At 40.1% G+C, this 24059-nt stretch overlaps 2 protein-coding genes across 2 annotated transcripts; both read left to right on the top strand.

Moving 5' to 3' along the window:
• Nucleotides 1-985: 985 nt before the first annotated feature.
• mvb12a (multivesicular body subunit 12A) lies at nt 986-6561 on the top strand. Its single transcript, XM_031289226.2, has 10 exons — nt 986-1138; nt 2577-2666; nt 3061-3144; nt 3342-3441; nt 3659-3788; nt 4205-4345; nt 4574-4683; nt 4779-4837; nt 4991-5056; nt 5157-6561. Exons 2-10 carry the CDS (start codon nt 2577-2579, stop codon nt 5241-5243), a joined length of 867 nt encoding a protein of 288 aa, XP_031145086.1. The 5' UTR covers nt 986-1138; the 3' UTR covers nt 5244-6561.
• Nucleotides 6562-9162: 2601 nt separating this feature from the next.
• On the top strand, nt 9163-24020 carry LOC116042816 (transcription factor AP-4-like). Its single transcript, XM_031289218.2, has 7 exons — nt 9163-9548; nt 15535-15700; nt 15899-15997; nt 17503-17673; nt 19260-19406; nt 19589-19759; nt 21108-24020. Exons 1-7 carry the CDS (start codon nt 9460-9462, stop codon nt 21261-21263), a joined length of 999 nt encoding a protein of 332 aa, XP_031145078.1. The 5' UTR covers nt 9163-9459; the 3' UTR covers nt 21264-24020.
• Nucleotides 24021-24059: the final 39 nt, after the last annotated feature.

Raw genomic sequence — 24059 nt, 5'->3', positions numbered from 1 at the left:
AAGGGCCTTCTTCCTAATGTGTATGTGTGTGTGTGTGTGTGTGTGTGTGTGTGTGTGTGTGTGTGTGTGTGTGCAAACAATGTCCTTAATGCTTTCTGTCTCCCTTTCCAGACTGTGGCACTCAGCTCAATACCCAGTGGAACATTAAAAGAGGCCCAAGTATTTGATTTAAAATGCTAAGCCAATTCATAAAACAGCAACAACTAATCAGTCAGCAGTAAATAGTGCATTGGTTGGAGACCATTTTCAACACATTTGCTTTAGTGAGTATTGCAGCAGGACGGTTTCTGTGGGATGGATTCAAAATAGCCTCTCTGCAGTGCCCATGTTAATGTCAATGAAGGAGCATGTCAGTGCATTACTGTGGCTCATTGATATGTTTTAATAGGCTTTGGCTTCACATGCAACACTGTAATTGTTAGTAGGATCGATTAATTGTTGGTTTTGGTCTTTTCATGGGTAACCAGAAGTGTGTGCGTGCATACCGATAGTTTTCATTACCAGTCTTGCCTCACATCTTCTCCTTGCCCCTTTAAAATCCCACTGTTAACTTATTCATCCCTTCTTTATCTCTCATTCCCTGTTACCGACCTCCTGTCACCCTTTTTCATTACCCTCCCCTCTCTCCTCTCCTCCACCTGAGTCTGCCCTGCTCACCCTCATTTTCATGTAAATGAGAATCGATCCTTCTCTCAGCACCCCTCTGTCCACACCTTGTTATAGGCCAATCTGCAGTGGGCCTAGCCTACGTTTGTGAGCGAGCTAAAATAGGCTAAATGTTTATTTCTTCCTTTTAGTTTTTGGGTACACGAACACACACCCCCAAAAAACCAAGAATATCAAATATAACCGTTTGTGTACACATTTAACAATGAAAAAAGCATTTTAATGTATGGTGTTAAATTGGACAACAGACCGTTTGTCTGGCTGTTGCAATGCTGCCATCTTGCGTTCAGACTCCAGTCGGCATGTAATGCTGACGTCTTGCCCCGTGGTTTGATGGGAGTCGGAGTCAGAAAGGATTCTGTAGCCTACTTCCTGCTTTAACGAGGAACACCAAGATATTCCGGCTGTTGACTGAAAAGTTGTTCGCCTGCCAACAGTCTCACCTCGAAGAGGCAGAAGTGAATAAGACAGAGTAAGTATGTCTTTTTAATTATTGTATTAGTCGACTGACGAAACAAAGGCAACTAAGCTCATTTTGTAAAAGAAGCAACGAAGTTTTGTCAATGGAACAGTCGCTACTATTGAGGTAAGCTCGGCGTGTCATGTAACGCAAAGTTCTTGGAAAATTACTCAGAACCAGTCTTTGTTTATAATTTCCTCGGGTTTTCTTATAAATTACTCCGTTACAATACAAGTCAATTTGTTAGGAAAGATAGAAGTGTGATAACGCGAATATGTCAAAGTTGCTGGGAACTGTCAAAGCTCATCCGCCGATATGCTATACCTGCATCTCGCTACCTGGTATTGATTTCCCACCCTGATACCAAAATAGAGTTCAAACAATAACAATACGTCTTAGGTAAGTAAGTAGGCTATGGGTAAGAAAGTAAATCAATAAGCTTCCAAACATCTGTCATCACTTTACATGTCACACTTAAAAAGGTTAAAATGCATTAGTTTCTGGCGTTTGAACATTGTGTTCATATAAAATCATAATTTCTAGTTTTAGCTTCAACCTGGATTTCTTTTCTTTGAAAACAGTTTCTGTGCATTTGATAATCATGCCAAATTTAAGCATAAAGGGTCAAGGGCCACTGCTACAGCAACCACTTTTACTAGAGGTGATGATATACCAAGAGATGACATTCATTTGTCTACCAGGTCCATCAGAGTCGGATTTTGCCATATCCGTGAATTCTGTGGTAGCTATCCCTTTATGTATTAGACCATTGTGGGCAATGTTACAAATCAGTAAGAAGAAATGCTTTAGATTTTCATATGATTTCTACCTAAATGCGATTTAGTAGGCTACTTTAATTTCTCTGGTCATTTTCTTACTCTTGTCTGTTTATTTTACAGAATGTCAGCAACAGTTTTGTATTACTATGAATATTTTTTTATACACAATTACATATACATTGATAGAGGATTTTATCCATATGAATCATCCCTATTTGTACCAGAATAGGGGCGCTTAGTAAAAGAACATTTAAATCTAAAAGCGTCTCATAAAAAAGGAAATGCAAAACTTCTCCAGATGAACTGCCACTTCACTGCTGTGGTTGGGGATGAATTCTTGAATGGTTTCTATCTGTCCTTGGATATAGAGATAACATGACTGTTTAGACTAATTGGGATCTTTCTGTCCTAGACAATGTAGCTTAGGGATAGCGAGAATTCTTAGACTTGGTCACATGGACACAGAAAATTGGTTCACAATACCAATCTGTCGCAGAGAACATTCTTACACACAATAAATTACAGATGACAATCTCTGCTACCACAGTAGTGTACTTATTATTATTATTATTTTTTAAACCTCTGTCAAATGAGAGGACCGAGAAATTGTAACATGTTTGCTTTCACCATTAAAACACAAAATAGTACTTTTTTCTTTTTCTCTTCCTCAGATGTCTTTGATGGAGCATGGGGTAGTCTGGCCAGTTACAGCAGTGGCGTGGACCTCCAACTCCAGCACCTGCCCCAAAGATTTCACTCTGGTATATATGCTTTTTATACTAGATATAGATTTTTATAGACATAGGTCGATAACAATATGTCAGCAGGATCAAATACTTAGAAAATGGCACAACCTTCAGCATCAGAGTTCAATCAAATATTGTTGGAAATGTTTAGTAGGACGGTTCTGAGTGTTTTGGGGGTATATATATCACCAAAACACTCAGAATATATTTATAATTGTACCCATTGGTTGTGAATTTGAACTCAATGTTTGAACCAGCTAACACTGAAATCTGTCATCTTGTCTTCAAGTGGACCAAACGCATTTCTTTTTCTTAAGCACTGCCTGCTTCTAAAAAGTAGCTACATACTCAGGAACTGTACAACCACACTTTTATTCTGTTCTTCTCAAATGTCTCTGTCCCTCTGCAGATCAGCATCACAGAAGACGGAGCGGCAGCGAACTTTACACGCAGCTTTGCGATCAAGTCTGGATATTACCTCTGTTACAGCAAGGTAACAGACAGAGATCAGATCAGAGATACACTTCCATACTTTCAATAATGATATAATAACCACATTACATGGATATTCACATTGCCACAATACATCTTGCACCAGCCCTTTGTTCTCTGCACTTATCCATCCTGTCTTCCATAAATAGTCTCTCTCTCTCTCTCTCTCTCTCTCTCTCTCTCTCTCTCTCTCTGTAGGACTTGACAGGTGGTATGGTAGTGTCAGACATTCAGCTTATTTCAGACAAGGACTCTATTCCTCATGGTTATTGCTATATAGCAGAGCACCTCGAAGCAAGTAAGTACATACACATTTACATTATTGTCTTTCTATACTTCATTAACAGAATGCATTCCCTAGCACCTAATCCTAACCTTAAAAGCAAGTCTTAACCTTCAAACATCCTTAGAAGTAGTGTGAGATGGCCAAAATGTCCCCACAATGCACAAATGTCCTCACTACAATAGTTATTCACTGCTGATTTACTTTGCTGTGCATGTGCGTGTGTCACCAGAGGCCTCTGTGGGGAAGAAGAAACGCGTGTGTGTACGCATCGTCCCAGTGGGCAGTGTGGACACAGCTGTGTTGGATATCAAAGTGACAGCCAAAAGCAAAATGATGTTGCAGCACTACACATATGTGGGGTTGGTAGCATTCAAATATACAAACATTTGACCTGTTCAATCAATGCAGACAGGGGTCTGTATTCAGAAATCAGGGGGTTTAAAGGGGCTGTGCTCGATATTCAGAACATCAATATAGTAGCAGCAAACAACTTTTTGCGATGAAAGATATAGTGGAGTAATGACATCCTGAGCAGAGAATTAAGTCACACTCCATCTGTGTGTACTCCGAGCTTCTCTGTTCTTTGTTTTGATAGCTGGTCCTAGGTATTTCACAATGGCAACAGTCTGTGAGAGCCGTGTGGAGGCAATCCCTGTTTAGTTTTTTCAGTATTTTGAGTACAGCCCCTTAAAGACCACTTGCTTTCAACTGTGCATTCAGTACTTATTTGGTAAGTACACTTTTAAGGTGTGATTTAAATGGGCCTTTTCCCCAGAGATATCCATGGCTACGTGTTGTGGTGCAGAAAGGGACATTTTTCCAGTCCCAAGCCCCAAGCCAAGCCCCGCAGTGTCAGCCTGGACCTCCACAGACTTTCGTTTGAGCAGCTGTCTGCTCCTCTGCCCCTTAGACCCAGGTACAGTACTTTTTCAAGGTCTAATAAAGAGAAAAATTAGTACTTGTCATTGTTTATTCAGGGAAATGTTGTGGCTCTTCTGGTACACATTTTAAATTGTATTATTGTATTATAATTTGTATTTAAAAAAACAATGAATGTGGTTTTATAACTCCACAGTATAGAACAGTTTTTTATTGTGGATATGTTTTACTCTTGGCGTAAATATCTATCTATTTGTCTCCGCAGCAACCCCCTTCCTCAGCTGCCAAATAATAAACTGAGTCAGAGGCGCCACACCCTTCAAAACCAGGACAACGTGGACAAAACTCCTGACTGCAGTAGCCAGGGAATCACAGGTACTCAAAGTCTCTTCTCGTACACAGAAAATGTATTAGTATTTCTCACTGTAGGCAACTTACTTAACTATTACCTACCTTCCCTCTCTCTGCAGCTCTGGATGGAGTTCCCTTTAGCCTTCACCCAAAGTTTGATGTCCAGGCAAACGGCACAGTATGTTTGACATTTTCAACAATACTAAAGTGATGGATTTCCTTGCTGTTTTTTTTTGCCTCATTTTATCTTTTGTTTTGTCCTTTTCACCCCAAGCCTCTATATAAACGTGTGTTCACATTTATTTTTCTTTGCCATATCTCTCTCTCTAAGGCGCTTCAACTGAACTCTCAATTGAACAACATTCGTATAAAGTCTTTTCAAGACATTGAAAATGAGGTAGGGTCATATCTGACTCAATTTTAGCCCTGGGATTCTTAAATTAGGAACATAAAAGAACAAAGAATATACTCACTTTTTTTTTTTTTTTTCTTTTCAGTATAACTACACTTTTGCTGTGGAGGAATCTGCTGCCAAGAGGACCAGACCATCAGTGCCAACAGGAAGTGCCCCATCAGCTCAGTGATCTTTTAAACTTTGACAAAGCAACAATATTAGACTTGTGTGTTTTGCTGCGTCAGAAGGTGTTCAGCATCTCGCATCATGGTACAGATGAAGGATGATCACGCCTACGTGTACACTGTAGGCTTATAATATGAGGCTTTAAGTGGAAATGAGTTACGGTTAGTTAAAAGGTCATTTATGGGCACTACCCTTAGTTCTACTTGGGACTGACAATCATACTTAAGAGAGTTTGGCAGTTTGGTTGTAATGCCACACTTTTCCCTCACATTCCTTTTTATTTGTCTATTATGTCAGGTCTATACCCCATTACCCTCTTCAAGGATTAAAGTTTGTGCTTATCAAAGGAAAGGCCTGTTGGAATGGAATCATACTTTTAGGCATTACAGGGATAAAGATGTAATGAATATACAAAACTGTAGAGTATCTTCTATTTGGGACTACTCATCTTCAGCATTAATGGAGCAGTGTGTAGGATTTAGGAGGATCTATTGGAAGAAATGGAAAATAATATATTTATAATTATGTTCTCATTAGTCTATAATCACCTAAAAAAAAGTGTTGTGTTTCTGTTAGTTTAGATTGAGCCCTTCATATCTACATAGGGAGCCAGCCATGTTGCACTGCCGTGTTTCTACAGTAGCCCAGAACAGACAAACCAAACACTGGCTCTAGAGAAGGCCAACGTAAGTTCTACTACAAGCTTGTAAAGGTAGGGGAGAGGGGATGGGTATTCTGTTGGTTGCAACCTCACCTAGATAAGACACTAAATCCTACACACTGGTCAAAATGTAGACTAATTGTATGCTAAAATGCTCTATTATATCACGAAGACGCACTAGCCATTGAAGATGTATACTACTTGCTCTGTTGTATGTTACCTGATACCCTTGAGTGCTACACATCTTTTAATCATTTTAATCATTATGAATTTCTTAAGCAGAGCTGTAATATTGAGCATTGGTGGATGAACTTTGAAGTTTAGGTGACCTCACTAGATACACTTGTATATCTAAAAATAGGATATAGTGCATTTCTTGTATGAAGAGTAGCCTACAACCACAGGTTTTTATTATTCCAAAAGTAATATATCCTATTTTAATGTGAATGGAGAAAGGTTGTATATTTAGCTCTGTTAGTCTTACTTACACAAGATATGTGGGGACAAAGGGGATAGAATCTGTTTGTTTTTTAACTGTCAGGTAGAATAAGGACCAAATATTTATCGTGTCTTTGTACAAAATATAAAGTTATGTTTTGTTGTTTTCATGGTCTGTATAAAAACTTTATTGCATGGAAAAATAAAAATCTAAGAAACACGACTTCAGGTGTGTTGTTTACATACAGTACCACACCACTCTGAACTTAAGGCACATTTCTTTTTTTATTTTTTATTTAACCTTTATTTATCCAGGTAAGTCGATTGAGAACAAATTCTCATTTGCAACGACGACCTGTCACATTCACACAGTTCCACATTCATACCTGGAAGCTGCCCAGTACAACCACAGTCTGATCTGCTGGCCACTGAGCAGCTCCACTGGAGCGGTTGGAGGTTAAGGGTCTTGCTCAAGGGCACCTCAGTGGTGGTAATGAGGGAGGGACATGCTCTTTCACTTTCCCCACCCAGATTTTATCCTGTCGGTCTGGGGATTGAACTGACAACCTACCAGTCACAAAAAAAACAACTGCCCCAGAAATCAGATTGAAATTTTAAAATGCGTACAATAGAGTCATTTTACTGTGACTGTATGCACATTACCACATGCTAAACAGAGAAAGTGGTTTATTCATTCTGCCTGCTTTGATTCTCCAAGCTATTCTTGGATTCAAATCAGTAGTCTGAGTGACAAATCTTGTCTTGCAGATTTAACACTCCGATTTGTTTATCAATGTTGATTTAAATAACTTGGCATTAGTGGTTGAGTCTCTTCATTCACAATGAATGAACATGATTTAATAAATAAGGATTTCTGTCAATTCAGGGTTAACTGAAAATTATGATTTTATTATCAATTCTGAATCCATTCTCTTAATTTCCATTATGTTGTAGTATCTGAAGATTTACAACTTTGACTTAAGTTTAACATTAGCAGAGGGGCCCTAAAACAGAGGTGACTCTGTTTCTCCTAGTCCATATGTGGGGCACCCATTGGTTGTCCGTCTCAACTCACACCCCCACCTTAAGTTACATAAATGCACAGATAAATACCATGCTTTAACAGCAGAACGAGAGAGCCACTTTTTGGAAGATCAGGTCTGTCGTCTCTCCATATTTCCACGGAGTCTGTAAATTGATGCTGAAATCTTTGATGTAATAAACCTTTTTATAATCAAGATCCACACATCGGCAACGCAGCACTGAAACTAAAGATACGACAATGTAAAATGCAACATTACATTTTATTTCACCCTCAGGTGATTATGCATCTATTGAAAACAACTTCACTCCTACAGTTCTACATGTTCACAGCGTTTTACCATTTTGACAGTAATATTTTACATGTAAATGCAGTATTCTGCTTTTTCAACGTTAGCTGGAAACAAACGTTATAGTGCATTACTGCCACCTGCTGTACTGTGTTGGGCTATTTATGCTGGATATGTTATGTACACATTACCTTTTACATCGGGGTGTCTCCCTGCATAGTAAATGGTTATACAACCTGGCAGGTGAAATCTTTCATATTTTTTGTAAATTATTTATTTTTAAGTTTATAACTTTTGTATTTTTTTAAGAGACCAAACTCCAAAGTGATGCCCTAAAATTGCTTGTTTTAACCACTCAGATACTCCACAGGGATTTCATTTATTGAAAAAATACAGGGAATGAGTGACTCAACATACATTGTATTCAAATTACTTTAAAAGAGTGTTTAATTTCCCCATGGTCTGTAGTAATTCAATTTGTAAGTTATTAATCGACTACATATATTTAGCACTACTGTGTATTCAAAGTCACTCTTCAGTGATGTACAGCATATATTGTGTAAGTAATTTAACACAAGAGTTCGTCAATTTTGATACTTGGTTATATTATAGTATTATCTTACTTACAGACAGGGTTTAAAATTAGCACCATTTACCAATGCTGGTAAAATATCCAACTGGCTGGTAGATTTGCTTCATTCACCAGCCAAAAAAAAATCAATAGTAATCTATTAAGTGGCTGGTAAAATTTGAACATTCACTAGCCATTTGGAAGAAAAAATTAATTTTGAACCCTGCTTACAGAAATATATTTTATTTTTTTGATGTCTTAGTGCTTTGTCTAACATATTAAAAAAAGAGTCTTAGTTAGTTAGTCTTTTTGAATTTGTTAAAATGACAGAAACTGACAGAAGGGGTCTTCAAATCTTAATTCTGGTCAATAATAACCAGAATTTATAAGAGCAGCTGGGGGACATGGGGTAATAAGAAATAATTCACTATGATGGGAACATCTGTAATTTAAGTGAACTGTCCGACAGACATAATGTTAGCAGATAGATAGATAGATAGATAGATAAATAGATAGATAGATAGATAGATAGATAGATAGATAGATAGATAGATAGATAGATAGATGACTTTATTAATCCCCAGGCGATTAAGGTGTTTTATAAACAGTCACAACACAATACAATACAGTAGGCTACAGTACAATACACAAATGCACTTTGTATTATCACTTTTGTAATTTATCTAACGCACTGATGTGTATTAGTTGTAGTAGTGTATTCCTCTTGATGAAACGTACTGCTATTACACAGATTTGCAGCACTGCAGTTACTCTCTTGCTGGTCTGTTTGTTCTGCTTTCCGGTAAACGGGCTCTGATTCCAACCAGCTGTTTCCCGCCTCACACAGATCAGCTGCGCACACGCACACACACACACACACACACACACACACACACACACACACGTAGTAGGCGGAGGCAGCAGAGGCACACACACACACACACACGCACACACGTAGTAGGCGGAGGCAAGAAGCCACACACACACATTGGAGGGAACCCCATCAGCTGTGGGAAGCAACACAGCTTGAACTTACTTTTATTTTTCTAAGTCTATTTTCAGATTGCCATATTTTGAAGCGGTATTTTAGATATGCGCCATTGAGGAGTACAGCGAGAGCTCTGTGCCAAAACGTACATCATTATATTTTAACAGGGACAGCAGTGGAGGAAGAAGAAAAAAACAGAAAACACGGACTACAGAAGGTGGCTTTGAAAGCATGGAATATTTCATGATGCCGACAGAGAAGCTACCGTCCTTACAGCATTTCAAGAAGACGGAGAAGGATGTTATTGGAGGTCTCTGCAGGTGTGTAGCTAGCTATTTCTTTGTTGATTATGAAACTGCCTGCGCAATTCATCCCTCGTGTCGCTGTAGTGTGCATGTGTGTGATGCAGCCGGACTTTAGTTAGCATGCTAGGTGTTAGCTTCGCTGCGATATCTTGGCAGCAGGAGCATGGTTGTAGAAATTAGCAGCTCGTTGGCCAGCTGCTGCCGCTGGCGGTGAAGAAATAGAAGATCTTTTAACTGGTGTTATAACATTGGCTGACATTATTACATGTAATAGCCTAAAGGGCATGTTTGCAGTCATTCGGGTCAGAAATATGTAAATAAGCGACATGAAATCGATACATTTGCTTCCAGTTGAACACCAACCACGTGGTAGTAATCGTGTTCCCCGCCGCTTCGCTGCTATACACCAAATCCCATTTTTTTGTATACGACATCGTTTCTTACACCCCCTAATCACCGAATAACTTGTTTGTATCATTTATTTGTATGTATATTTAATACGACTACGTGGTTTTTGGGGTTCGGCTATGCCATGTGCGTAGTTAAATAATGCTCCGTGCAGCAGCCATGGTTGTGTCGTGTGCTAAAATTAGCCTAGCTTGGCTAGTTGGTTAGCTATCGCAACGCACTCGTTTCTAACAGTGTTTTGTGTGTACGGACTCGTTTTACTCATGTGTACTAGCTTGCTTAACCGAAACATGTCGTCTTATAAGTGGAACGGCGGCTATTCATCTGCGTTATTTAGCTGCAGACCAATGAGTAACTGTTAGCTTAGCTAGTGCTAACGGTAGAAAGCATTGTTCTCGATGATGCCAGGGGGCCTGCTGCAGCTGCTCCTGGCGGAGTCACATTTCACTGCTGCTACCGTCCAGACTGCCCGACGCGCCCTCCGCCGGCCATGTTGGAGATCCGCAGCTCCTGACAACAGCTGATTTCATCTGTTATCTTTAAAGGACCCATACTATGCTAATTTTCAGGTTCATACTTATATAATGGATTTCAACTAGAACACGTTAACATGCTTTAATGTTCAAAAACACATTCTTCTTCTTTTGCTCTCTGTCTATATATACCTGCATTCACCCTCGTATCTAAAACGCTCTGTTTAAGCGCCTGTCTCTTTAAGCCCTTTAAGTCCAGTGTGCTCTGATTGGTCAGTCTTTCGGGTCTTCCACATCTGCGCTTCTCTGCACCGTCATTGCATTGTAGCAGCACTTTCATATATAGTATAGAACAGTTGTGACATCCCAACCTTACAGTAGTCCTGGTGGCTTGTTTTAAAGGCACACCGGCCTGCTTAATGATTAAAAAAAATACATGGAAATCTCACTTCTTTTTTTTTTCCTCCAATATGGGGACTTTTAAAACAGGGTTCCCGCGGGTTCTTAAAAAAGTCTTAAATTCAATATTCTAAAAATAAGGCCTTAAAAGTCTTAAACTTCGTTCACAAAGTCAGGGCTCTACAGTGCGACCGTTTCATTAAAAATAGATGTGTGCGAACTGTAAAATGTATTTAGGAGCACATGTGCGAATCACCAAACGTTAGGGTATTTTCATACTTGAGGTTTTTTGCAGATGTGGCTGCCAGTAGCTCCCATGAACTTCTCTCTTCATTTAGTTTTACATGGTTGTCTTTCTGTTTTTACTAGAGCACATTCAGCGTGTCTCAGAGCGGCTGCTCTCAGCTCGTCATATTATGTTGCAGCGAGCATTGCCTGTCTGGCATTTTGAAAAGTAATCACAGTTGCGACCGCTTTATTAGCATTGCTATCCCTGTTTAACTGAACAAGTAGCAGAGCGTGTTACAGAGGCGACATCGCTCTGCTGTCCCCTGTACAGGTAAAGCCGCCTACACATGATCCGCGGTGAACCACTCTGCGCTGGCTGTGCCGTTGCCTTTTCTACAGGGGGAGCATTGGAGACAGAGGAAGCGCTGCCCTTGGCGTCACGCACCGCTCGGAATTGCTGCCAAGCAATGCCTGCGTTTAAAGCTCATTATTTCAACTCTAAAATCGTAGCCGCTGATTTTTCAAGCTGCAACTAAAACCAGAAGCAACAACGTATAACTGCGCCACAGTTTGTCTCTGTGCCCTACCTCACAGTTTTTACTCTGATCATGTGTAGGCGGTTTCACAGCGACTGTGAAACTGTATTTAACATGTATTTTACATTTCACATGCATGCCGAACCGTGGGAGTGGTCAGTGGTTAGACCACTACTATATATTCAGTGTACTGATCAGTAGAAAATGTATTTGAAAATAGAAAAATTACACTTCATAACATTTTGTATTTATAACACGTGTTGTAAAAAATGTATCACAGTCCACCAACAGTAATAGCAGTTACCTTATGTAAGTCACTCTAGCTGACTGGAGTGAATTCTCCAAAGGTCTGTCTGGATTTAGTGGGACATTTGTTGTACAATGACAATAAATGAACCCTGAACCATGTACAGTTTGAAGCGGACCTAATCAAAAACCTAGTTTAGGATATTTGTTCTATTCAAATACATGAAATCCCTTTGCTTGCAAATGTCTCCTCGTATTCCTTTTTATGAAAGAAAAACACATTATCTGATACATTTCCATTGCGCCCCTAAAATTCTTTATGCGCTCCTAAATTTTTGAGCCCTGCACAAAGTATTACGTTTTGTTTACAAAGGTCTTCAATTATTTCTTGTCTTTTCGTAGGATGAAATAAATACTGTAACGTCCTAAATAAATGCTTTGTGTGTGTGACTTTACAATTTACTCCGAGTGACAGGGATGTACTGTAATACGACAGTACATGTACTATTTACGTCAGTGTTTTTCTTTACGCTCTTGACCGTGGAGTGTGCGCGGACGCGGGGTGCGCGACACATGGGTGTAGGCTATAACAATAACACCGGCGCAACATGGTGTTTTATCATAAATCCATAGACATGGTGAGAAGACCCATCTGCGGGTTCCTGATCAGCTAGCAACAGCGAGAGGGTTGTGTATAAGACAGTGACGGTGTCGGCTGTGCTCCACCTTTGGTAGGGTATGTTTGAAACGCAGCCAACACGCTAACGCACATTTGACCGCATCACCCAGATGTGCCGATCACCGGGATGAGAAAGAAAAAAACAGAGCCCAACTCTTTATTCCAGCTGATTACAAGCAGCCTTTAGACGCAAAAGCAGAATGGGATGAAACAATCACTGAAGCAATTGGCATTTACATTGGCATATTATATTACATTATATATTATCTTATCTAGCCATGGAGGAACTAATTGTGACACCTCAAAATGCACGTTTTATTTTTTATCATCCTATTTATTTTGTGTTTTTAAGTTTCATAGTATAAGAGCGATTCATGCAACAAATACTTTATTAGCTTGTGTTATTAGAGTACAAACACGCCTTTTCAAAGCTATTGTGAACTAAATTTGATTGTTGAGTATTATAATAAAATGTTTTATTAAATTCAGGTGACATTACCTGGTAAATCATTCTTTTCTCAGGCCTAAAATCCACACTGATTTTCCATTATATGGCTGTGAAGTTGGCATTAAATTTCATCCTAGGTGATATTAAAAAGGTCTTAAAAAGTCTTATATTTAACTTGAAGAATCCTGAGGGTACCCTGTAAAAACCCTGACACGTATATATTTGTGCCTATAATTTTAAATGTACATGATTATATATAAATGTGTAGTATGAATATACTAGGCCTATATATGCATTAGGGCTGCCACCTCTTAGTTGATTAGTCGACTAATCGGTCATTTTGGTCTTAGTCAACTAAGATTTCTTTAGTTGATGAGTCATTTTTTATGCTTATTCATGCTTAATTACTCATTTCCAAGAAACTTATGAGCACATTTCTGGTGAACACAAGATTTAAAGTGGTGCTTTTGCAGGATTAATTGTGGAGAAAGTCAGTTTTACAGATGGTTCATTAACTACATTTATATTGTGCTTTTCTAGTCTTAACCACCTCTCAAAGAGCACAGCTCTGTCGATTACATCAACTAATCGATTAATCGACAAAATCATAAGTGTTAGTCGACTAAGAATTTCTTTAGTCGAGGACAGCCCTAATATGCATTAAGTTAGATAATATTGTAACAAGCACATATATAATTTTCATGATGATGATGATGGACTGAAGTTGGTCTTGGACATTTACAAGACTACTTTTATTCTTAATTGTTTCACCACACTTCACACACATGGTTTTTACATTAGACAGCACCAGGGGTCTACATTCTCTCAGTATATTTTTTTAAAGCCCTCTTGAACATCTCACATTAAGCATATGTACAATAACGTTTGAGGGATGAACATAAAAAATTAAGCCCCAATGTTATGCTCCTCAGTCTTCCCCACGTTCATTATATAGGGGTTAACCAGTAGATTGAGATATATTTAAGAGATTTTCAAGGGCGTCTGGATAGGTCAGTTGGTAGAGTGGGCGGCCATATATGGAGGTTTACTCCTCGACGCAGCGGGCCCGGGTTCAACTCTGACCTGCGGCCCTTTGCTGCGTGTCATTCCCCCCCTCTCTCCCCTTTCATGTCTTCAGCTGTCCTGTCAAAAATAAAGGCCAAAAATGCTCCCAAACAACATGGCATCATGACTTTGCGTAAACATACACGCCACTTTCCTAAAGCCAGATGGCGTCTTATCTGTACGCATTTTGAGCTTTCCACATGTATGTCTACGCTGTATACAGCGGATGTAAACATATACACCACGTGGCGTGTTATCGCGAGAACGTGCCGTGCTATTGCAAGGTTGGGTTTACACCAAAATAACGACAAAAACACGACGGTGACCAACGTCACATGCTTAGGAAAACAATAAACGGTTGAGTTTAGTTTAGGAAAAGAACATTGGGTTTATTTATTATTTATTGGCTTTGTTAAAAAAAAACGGTTGATAAATGCCATACACAGGACGCGATCCCGGCTCTCCTGTGTGAAAGTCCTGTGTTTTACCCATCCACCACCTCAACCAACCTCCCTCTACGGACTTCCATCCTTTCATACTACTCGCTACGGCGATAATTCACACCTAATGTAGGTCAATGGAGGCCAAACGGCGTTGATAAACATGCTAAAAAGCAATTATGCGTCTTGATAACGTGCCAAAATGGCATACGAATTGGCATGTTATACATACGCCATTTAATGAGATCAGTCTGCTCCAAAAATAAAAATAAAAAGATTTTCTAAATAAAACTGAGGCACGAAATTAAGCAATTTAAGGACCCAGAGCTTATTTTATAGGGAGTGTGCATACACCATGATATTAAGGTATCTGTTTCGCAGCCTTTTAGTTAAGTTGGCAGTACTGGCTTATAAACGTGCAGTTTAAAATCAAATCAGACTAAAATGAGCTCTGAACATTAGAGTATAGTTGCACACCCACACACTCATCTTTTGTAGAAAGTGACTATTTAGAGCCGCCAGCGATGTGTCCTCTGTCGGGCCCTTTAGATTTGTGGTCTTCTTGCCACCCGGTTATCTTTAGGCTTTATGGTTCATGTATTTTTCCCCTTGAGTAAATATGACAGAGAAGGTATTACCAACATGACATCCAACCTCGTGGGGTGGTGTTCTGGTGTGTGAGCCCGGGGGCACTGAGTTCAGCCAAACTCAAAGATCTCCAGGCAGCTAGACTGAGGAATGTAGTGAAGCCTGATGGGAAGGTTCCAGGTTAAAGGTTTAAGTCAGTGTGTCAGAGATCAGCTCATTGTTAATTGTATTGTTGCTGTTTACTTATTTCACCAAGAAAAGCAGATTTGTTTCAGAGGTGTGTGTTGTTTGCCTTTTCTTTTAGTGGCATTGCTTGTGATAACAGCTTGTTAAAATAATTAGAAAGGGGAAACTCCTATCCTTTTACCCAAAACCCGAATAAGAAGAAGGATGAGCTGTGCGTTTGTGAGGAGCTAGAGTCTTCTCCTTGGACACAAAGCCCTTGTGGACAGAATAATGACTTTCTCTCTCCTCTGACCTTGCTCCCTCAGCCTGGCCAACATCCCCCTCAGTCCGGAGACGGCCCAGGACCAGGAGAGACGAATCCGCCGTGAGATTGCCAACAGCAATGAACGCCGGCGCATGCAGAGCATCAACGCAGGTTTCCAGTCCCTCAAAACACTCCTGCCCCACACGGATGGAGAGAAACTCAGCAAGGTGCAGAAAACATTCACACCTCATCATGATCATGACAGTATTCTGAAGCTTTAAAGGATCGGGATCCATTTTTTTTAATTTTATGGCAGAAAATACCATTTCTAGCATCCCGGTGTACAACAGTTTTGTAAGAATGTTACTTTATTATTTGTCCACGCACTGTTCTCACACTCACTTTTTTTGGTCCATCCCTGCCAGGCGGCCATCTTGCAGCAGACATCGGACTACATCTTTGCCTTGGAGCAGGAAAAGACACAGCTTCTGGCCCAGAACAACCAGCTCAAACGTTTCATCCAGGTAACATCCTGTGCCATTGTTTTTTATCATAATTGTGTCTAACTCACTTTGTACAGGTCTTGTATACCTCACATTACCACTAACAGTCCACTACATCAAGCTGTAAGGTTTCCTATCTTTTAGGCTGCCATAGGTTTCTCCTCCTTTTAAGTACAGTATAAAAATAGCCCGCAAAGACTTGAAACTTCATAACACTTAATGTTGCCTGCTAAATGTATTCTATTACATGGATTGCGAAAAAAGACGTGTGTTGTGATGGCTCTGTCACAAGCAATTGTTTTGAGATGCATAAAAGAAGAAAGTCTGTAGCTCTGTCCTCTGCAGGCTGTGCTTCACTAGACCTTGCCAGTGTGTGGCATGTTATGTAGGGTAACGTTAACATGTGGTGCAGGTGGGAGGTGTGATGTTGCATCTCTGTCAGCTGATGATCAAACGTGACCAGATAGTGTGTTAGATGCTGTGACGAGGCTTCTTGTTGAGATTGAGTTCTCAAGGTCTACAGTGTTTCTCCTATAATCGTACAGGCCTTGCAGGCTGCCGCAAAATGGCCTCGGAAGGAACTTGTTTTGGTGGAACGTGTATGTTTTAAAGTTGTTTTAGTCATGCAACAGAAAACTCAGCTTGGACAGATAGTCTAGCTAGCTGTCTGGATTTACCCTGCAGAGATCTGAAAAACAGGTTAACCATAGTCCTCATATCGACCAGACCTCATATCGACTCAGTAGTATAGCTCAGCTGAGCTGGACCAGATAATATTCAGTTAAAACAGATCAGTGATGCTGTTTTGCCTTTGTTCTCTGTGAAGTTTGCTGAACGCGTTGTAATGTAGCGTTTTATGTGGATTGAGCACTGCGCCGGACTTTGTTTTAAAATAAATGCTACATTGCTTGTAAGGAAATAACGGGAGTAACAGTCGAACCAGCGTTAAAAGTGACGTATTTTCATGAGTGCTGTGCGGTTGATCCAATTTATGCCGATGTGAAGAGCGATTCATGTGGATTTCAAAAAGTAACTGATATTTTTTTACTTTAAAGTGTGGTGGTAACACACCCCTCCACTAGGCTAAAGCAGTCAACCTAGGGAAAACACTCGTCTACCAGAAGCACATAAATATACAGTATCTGTGTGATGATTGCAACCTATGCAAGAATTATTCAGCCAAACTTTAATAACACATTAGGACAGCTTGTGGGTGTTGGCAAAGACAGTATAGTACTTTCTCAATCTGTATGCAGCCATGTGGAAAATAGGTGTTTACCAACCTGTTTCATTTGTTTACCATGTTGATTCACCTGGCATGTTGTTTTCATGCCAAACCGGCCATTTGTTCAGCTCAGCACAAGTAGCATGTGTCGTTTTTTAATTGAGTGGAAAATAATCAGATTCTGTGCATACTGGCGCCTTGGATTTGGAGCACCCCCATTCACATACTAAGTTTAAATATGTTATATTTAATTTAATGTCTATTTTACATATATCCTTATATGGTCTCTGTGTCACTCCAGGAGTTTAGCGGCTCATCACCCAAAAGGAGGCGAGCAGAGGAAAAGGATGAAGGGATTGGGTCTCCAGACACATTAGAGGAGGAGAAAGTCGAGGAGGTGAGGAGGGAGATGTTAGAGCTGCGACAGCAACTGGACAAGGAACGCTCGGCTCGTATGCAGCTGGAGGAACAGGTGAGACTAAAGTAGGGAACCCCAGTTGCAAAGGTTCTTCATGAATCACATCCTTTTATCTTATCTTTAATCTGTTGTAATTTCTCTTAAAAAGTTCTTATTTCAGTAGTGCAGGAGTAATTTGATTTTGGTTTTAACAACAGCAATTGTTTGATTCTCAGGCATTTAATGCCATGTATTCTATGCTGTTGTGACGCTGTTTCTGTGTCTGCGCTAGCTGAACTAAATGTCACACGCAGACGTACATAAAGGGATCTACCATGACTAAAATGAATTCTGCAAGTGCTTTCCACATTAATGTTTTGATGTTTGAAAACTTCACCAATATTGCAAGCATAAACCTTTTAGAGCAATACATTTAACTCAAAATAAAGATGAAAGTAGTTGACAGGGCGTTCATCTACAAAGACAATGTGGATAAGAAACATTCTCCACATCTCCTATGAAATGGTCAACCAGACCAATTATTGATTTTGACCAGCCATTTCAACTTCTTATTCGTATCGGAGTCCTCTTTGGGATCATCAACCACCTCAACAAGGTGAGATGGGTGATGTTGACACATCTACCAATACACCAGCCAATTCCTGATAAGCTCACTTCCTGGCTCTACCGCAACAGCAGGTTAAGACAAAGGGAATTGAACAGTTGGTGAAGACAAACAGACACATAAACAGGTAGTGAAAGAGAAATGTGAACAGTAGGGGAGATGTGGTGAAAATTGAGCTGGGCAGTAATTCAGTATTTTTGTTTAATGACTTTTAAAATTAACGCAATACTGAACAATAGAGTACAATTGAATAGCAAAACATGCAAAAAATACCTCTCTCAACCAAACAAATAACACCTTGACTATACTACTTTTGTTACCATACGTTAATGTTATTTATTAAATGGGGCGCCTGGGTAGCTCGCCTGGGTAGCTCACCTGGTTGAGCGTGCGCCCCATGTACAGAGGCTCAGTCTTTGTCACAGTGGCCGCAGGTTCGGTTCCGACCTGCGGCCCTTTGCTGCATGTCATCCCCCTCTCTCTCTCCCACTTTCCTGACTTCATCTGTCCTATAAATAAAGGCAATAAAAGCCCCAAAAAATCTTTTAAAAAAAGTTATTTATTAACGTAACTTCAATTGTATCAGTATGTTAGTTTTATTGTTTAATGTGAATTATACACATTAGCATTCATTGGATATGCCTTGGATATGTTTCGAGTTGCCCTTAAAGGTGCTGTAGGTAGGATTGCGAAGATCAACAACTTCTCAGTCCCTCCCCCCTTTCTGCTAAAGCCCAAAACGGTCTCCTAAGCCCCTTTCCCCACAAGAGAGAATGAATGCGTGTGCATGAGCAGTGATTGACACGCAGTTAGACACACACACCCCCCAAGATAACAAGAGTTATCTCGAGACACTTTACAGATATAGTAGGTCTAGACCACACTATAATTTATAAAGTCCCAACATATCGAACACAGGGTCAGTTTCAGCAAATATGACAAAGTTAGTTTTATAAGTCTTACCTACTGCATCTTTAAATTGTTGCTGAAATTGTTCTTAATGTAATTAACCCGTGGACTGTGTGTTTATGTGCAGGTGCGATCTCTGGACACTCAGCTGCAGCCAGAGCGTCTGAAGGTAATCACTCAGCAGGTGGAGGAGGAGCAGGCGCTCATCCAGAGCCAGACGCTGTTACGGCTGCAGCAGATCCACGCGGCTGACAGACAACCACACAGTCCACAGGTCAGTGACACACACCCCGGCTTAAAAACGTGCTAGGCACCTGTGTTGCAATTTCCTAACCTTAAGACGCTGCGGTTTGCGCAAATGCCTTCTGAAGTGAGGTATTCTTCTGGTCCTTTTAAATCTTTAAAAACGGTCTCAGATGTAGTAATATTTAAGTTTCTCTTTTGTCTGTCCTGCAGGTACTGGCTCCTCCCACTCCCCCTGCCCCAACCCACCACCCCACGGTCATCGTTCCAGCCCCAACACTAACCCAGCACCCCCACCATCACGTCACCGTGGTGACCATGAGCCCATCTGTCCACACGAGCACTGTGTCCACGTCCAGACAGAACCTGGACACTATTGTGCAGGTAGGAGTTTGTTTCACTTTGTGTAAAGAATTGTTGTTGAGCCAGAGGCCTGTACTACGAATCAAGATCAACATGTCTTGGATTTCTTTCAGTGATCCGGCTTCACCTAACCTAACAACTGCGGTCCCGCATAACCTGTATCACGACGCTGGTTATCAACTAGTTCAGTCAACCCAGGTTTTTCCAATCTAGAGACGCGCGCGTTCACATAAAAGAGGCGGTGTTTGCGCACCACGACCAATGGCAAACATCTACCAGAGCTGCATCTTTTAAACAAGAAGAACAAACTATAATTCTACATTAATATGAAGAACACAGACACGGTTTTACAGGCAAAACGCAGGAAGGAAAGCTGGCAAAAAAGCCTAAGCTGTTATGCGTAAATCACAACGTTTAGCTTATCAATATCCAGTGGTGTAGTCTACGTGATAGTAAGCTCCAGGATTTCCATATACTCACTTAAAAATGCCCAATGACACGTAACAACATACTTTCCATTATATGTTTGATATATTTTGAATTGTCATCTGTGCTTTATTCTTCACATAGGCTCAATGTAGGTATTTCACCATAAATTGGTGCATAAAAGTGTATCGGAATGCAGGAAATTAAGTCGTTGATGCTAAAAACTTCCCTGGGGGAGGACATCCAGACCCCCCACTATGATATGCCCCCCTCCTCCCCCAAAGGCAGATTCTGGCCAATATACAGTACAGTACACCCACTACAATACATTAGACTAAACTGGTCACTTCCCCATCAGTCAGGCACAAGATCTGACCATAATTACACTTTTGCTTTCTATAAACTGTCGTTGCTTTAGGCTTTTATTTCAGTTGCAACCCCAGCAGTGGTACGCGATCGTGAGAGAAAAACAAAAAAAAAACATAAAAACATAATTTAAACCGATGTGCGCATTGGCAACACACGGCTAAAGAAGCCAACAAATAGCCTATAAGTAATTCCCTCCGCTGAAAATCTATCTTTCATAAAGATACCCATCAGGGAATGTTAACGGGGTTGTCGGGGGTGGTGCTTTTATACCGGTTGATCTCTGATTTCCAACTTAACCTGCTCCCGACCAGGTTAGGCGTTCAGCATAAGTTACCACGGCGATTGAACCCGATCACAAGTGATCCACCTTCGTAGGACAGAAAACCCTGGGTTGAGCCTGAAGTTAGCTCGTTAACGCCAAATCTTGCTTCGTAGTACAGGCCTCAGGTCTAAGTAATCTTAGTCTTAAGTTACCATTTCATAGTGAAACTATTTGTTTCAACACTTAGAATTGTCTTTCAGTGGACTGAATGTTTTCTGCAGCCTTTAGAGTTTTTTTACCTTCTGCTTTTAGGCCATCCAGCACATTGAACGTGCACAGGAGAGGAGAGCAAGCGCAGAGGAGGAGCAGAGACGAGCAGTCATCGTCAGCCCCGCCCACGTCGCCATGGATACGGCCTGCTCGGACACAGACACTGACACGGAGGCCGAAGACTGCGCAATGAACTGATCCCCACCCCATGAACTCACAAACACACACAAACACTTAAAATACCTACTCACTGTAAGATTCCCTCCAGGAGCGCGACTACTTTTTAAAAAAACAAAAAAAAAATCTTTCTTTGGCATTATCCAAACTCCTAAATCCAGTGGTTAAGCTCTGTGTCAGTCTTGTACTGTAAAATCTCTGAAGATTAAAAACATAGGATGGTCAGCGTGCAGGGGAGGATTTCTAGAGGCTGTTTTCAATGTCAGAGCCGGTCTGTGGCTACTTGAAAACTTGAGGGTCTCCTCGTGTAAAAAGCTATCAGCATCAGTCCGTCCATGTGTGTTATGTGTGCTATATACAGTCACAGTATCACACACTGTTGTCACTGGCTTGCTGACAGTATTATTTGTGCTACAAATCGATAAAGCCAGTACAGTGGAGAGTTGAATGTAACGACACAATAAGCAAGCAGCTCTTAATTCTGAAAGGGGATATGGAGTTGTTATTTCTTCCCCAGTCTTAATTAGTTTGTTTTTCTTTGTTTCCTGGTTAGCTAGGTGATATTCTGGCGCCAGTCACCACGAAACCTAACTTAAACTACAACCGAAAGCATTTCTAAATTAACTAAAAGTTAGGGACAAATTCAAACTTAATTGCTAAATTAATTTGAGGATAGATGTTAAATAAAATTATGTCTGATTTACTTGAAAGAAGGTTGTGTTTCTGATATCTAAATAAGCCCTTAAAAAAATAAGCTGTTGAACAATATACATTGATTGTCTTTTGGTTTTAATATTTTTCATGTTTTTGTTAACATTTTCTTTCTGTCAGGGTTACTGAATGTCGAAGGTGAACATTTTGTTATATTGATATTAACAACTTAAAAGTTTGTCAGGTTTTCACTGAGAACTGGAGGCCTTGAGATGAATTCTGAAAGTCTGATTGAAATTTGAAGCCCACCCAAGTCAGCAGCCCCATTTCGTCTCTACTTGTGGTGATTGTTGCACCTCTGACTTAAAAAAAAAAATTTGTAAAAAAATAAAGAAAAGAACCAAATGTTGGTTCATTACCAGGAAAGAAACAGCATTTTAGTGGCTGGTGTTAATTCTCAATCAATCTCAGACAATTTGACTGAATCAAACTTTGTCCTTGCATATGCAAATGTGAAAAGTTGGGTTGATGAGAAAATCTGAAACAAATTGACGCGGTTCACATGCACTGTTTGCGTGAAGGCTTCCGGTTTTTCTCCAAAGACTTCCAGTCTATCTTCTGCTCTTGGTTTGTTGATTTCAGTGACTATGCACTAGTTTTTCGGCATTTATGCAATTCCATTTTCAGTCCATTTGTTGGTGTCAATAATACATGAGGAAGTTATCTATGCACCGTTGATAGTTGTGTTCATTACACCTACAGTATATGTATGAAACTTAAACATGCTTGTATCAAAGAATGTAGTATCTGCTTGCAAGGTGCTGTTTTGTCAACCTGGTGCTCTGCTGACCAGCGAGCCGAGGCCCAAACCCGTCATGTAACTTGACACTTGATCACGTTTATTAAGTGTCTGCATCATCTCCACATCTTGGAATTGCTTAGAGAGTAGGGGAGCAGGGAGGAGTTGTGTCTGCTTACAAATGTTATCTCATTGTGATATGTGATCACATAAATGGGGGGGGGGGGGGACTCGATCCTAAAAAGCATCACTTTGGATAAGAAATTCAAGAAGAGAACTTACAAAGATCAGCAGCTTTAGTTGGAAAACTAAGCACATACTGTACCGTAGTGTAGTTCAATATATGTTTTCAGTGCATCAGATGCCGCAAATAGTGCAAAACTAATGAAAAACACTGAACTGAAATGCAGATCTCTCCCTAAGTCCTCAAGTCTGTCCACCTCATGTTAAGTTGCTTATATTTCTCTGGAATTTGACTGGAAATCCTTGCTTCGAGCCTCCCTCCTGTCACACTCGATTTGATATGCTGACTTGATGCTGTAAACATTCCTTTTATTTGGATTTGTATCTGTCTTTTGATCTCTTATATGTTCTGTTGCCAATTGAATGCATGATACTAATTGCTGTTTTCTCTTGTCTAAAGCAGGCTTTGGTTTTTGACTTTTTTTTTGTTGCAGGTTTCCTTTTTTTTTTTTTTTTTTTCTCATGAACACGTGACTGATGCGTTCAGTGTGAAACCGTCATGTGTGAGATGTTTGGACACTTCACTCACTGAGATCAGTTGTATATCTGGTTAGAGTAGCTAGTATTTCTCATGCCAAACGTGGTGGGACATTCTCATGTTTACTTTGTGAAACTTTTTTTCAAGGGTTTGGTGTTTTGCTGATAAATTGTAAGCCACAGGCTGAGTTTACGCTGAGGTTTGTGATTGGTCAGCTAAACACCTACCCGCCAATGTTATTGTACGTTGTTATGCAGCACTGCTGTCTTTTGGTGGAATTTTAGATATTTGATATGAAGCACTTGCTGTTCTGTACTGCCTGAATCAATGATGAGGAAGACTTTTTTTGCCATTTATTTTTTGTAAACTCTGCTGTGACACAAGTCAACAGCTTTTTATTGCGTTCTGCTTTTCTGTCTTTTCATCTGTCTTTCTTGTCCGGCTTTCCATTTTTTGGTGACAAGCATTTTTTTATATTTTGTGATTTTTGTTTTTCCCATCAGTCCAGGTCGATGAGAAGCTGTTATATTTTGTTTATAAAAACTTGGGTAAACAGGCCTTTGTAAAGATGAAAAAAAAAATAAAAATTTGTACTTTTTTTATTACACCCCTCTGCTTCTTCTGCATTACTTGAATTATGCATGAA

This window comes from Sander lucioperca, chromosome 4, assembly GCF_008315115.2.
Source record: "Sander lucioperca isolate FBNREF2018 chromosome 4, SLUC_FBN_1.2, whole genome shotgun sequence".
Classification (NCBI taxonomy): Eukaryota; Metazoa; Chordata; class Actinopteri; order Perciformes; family Percidae; genus Sander; species Sander lucioperca.
This window is presented reverse-complemented; position numbering and strand designations above follow the sequence as displayed.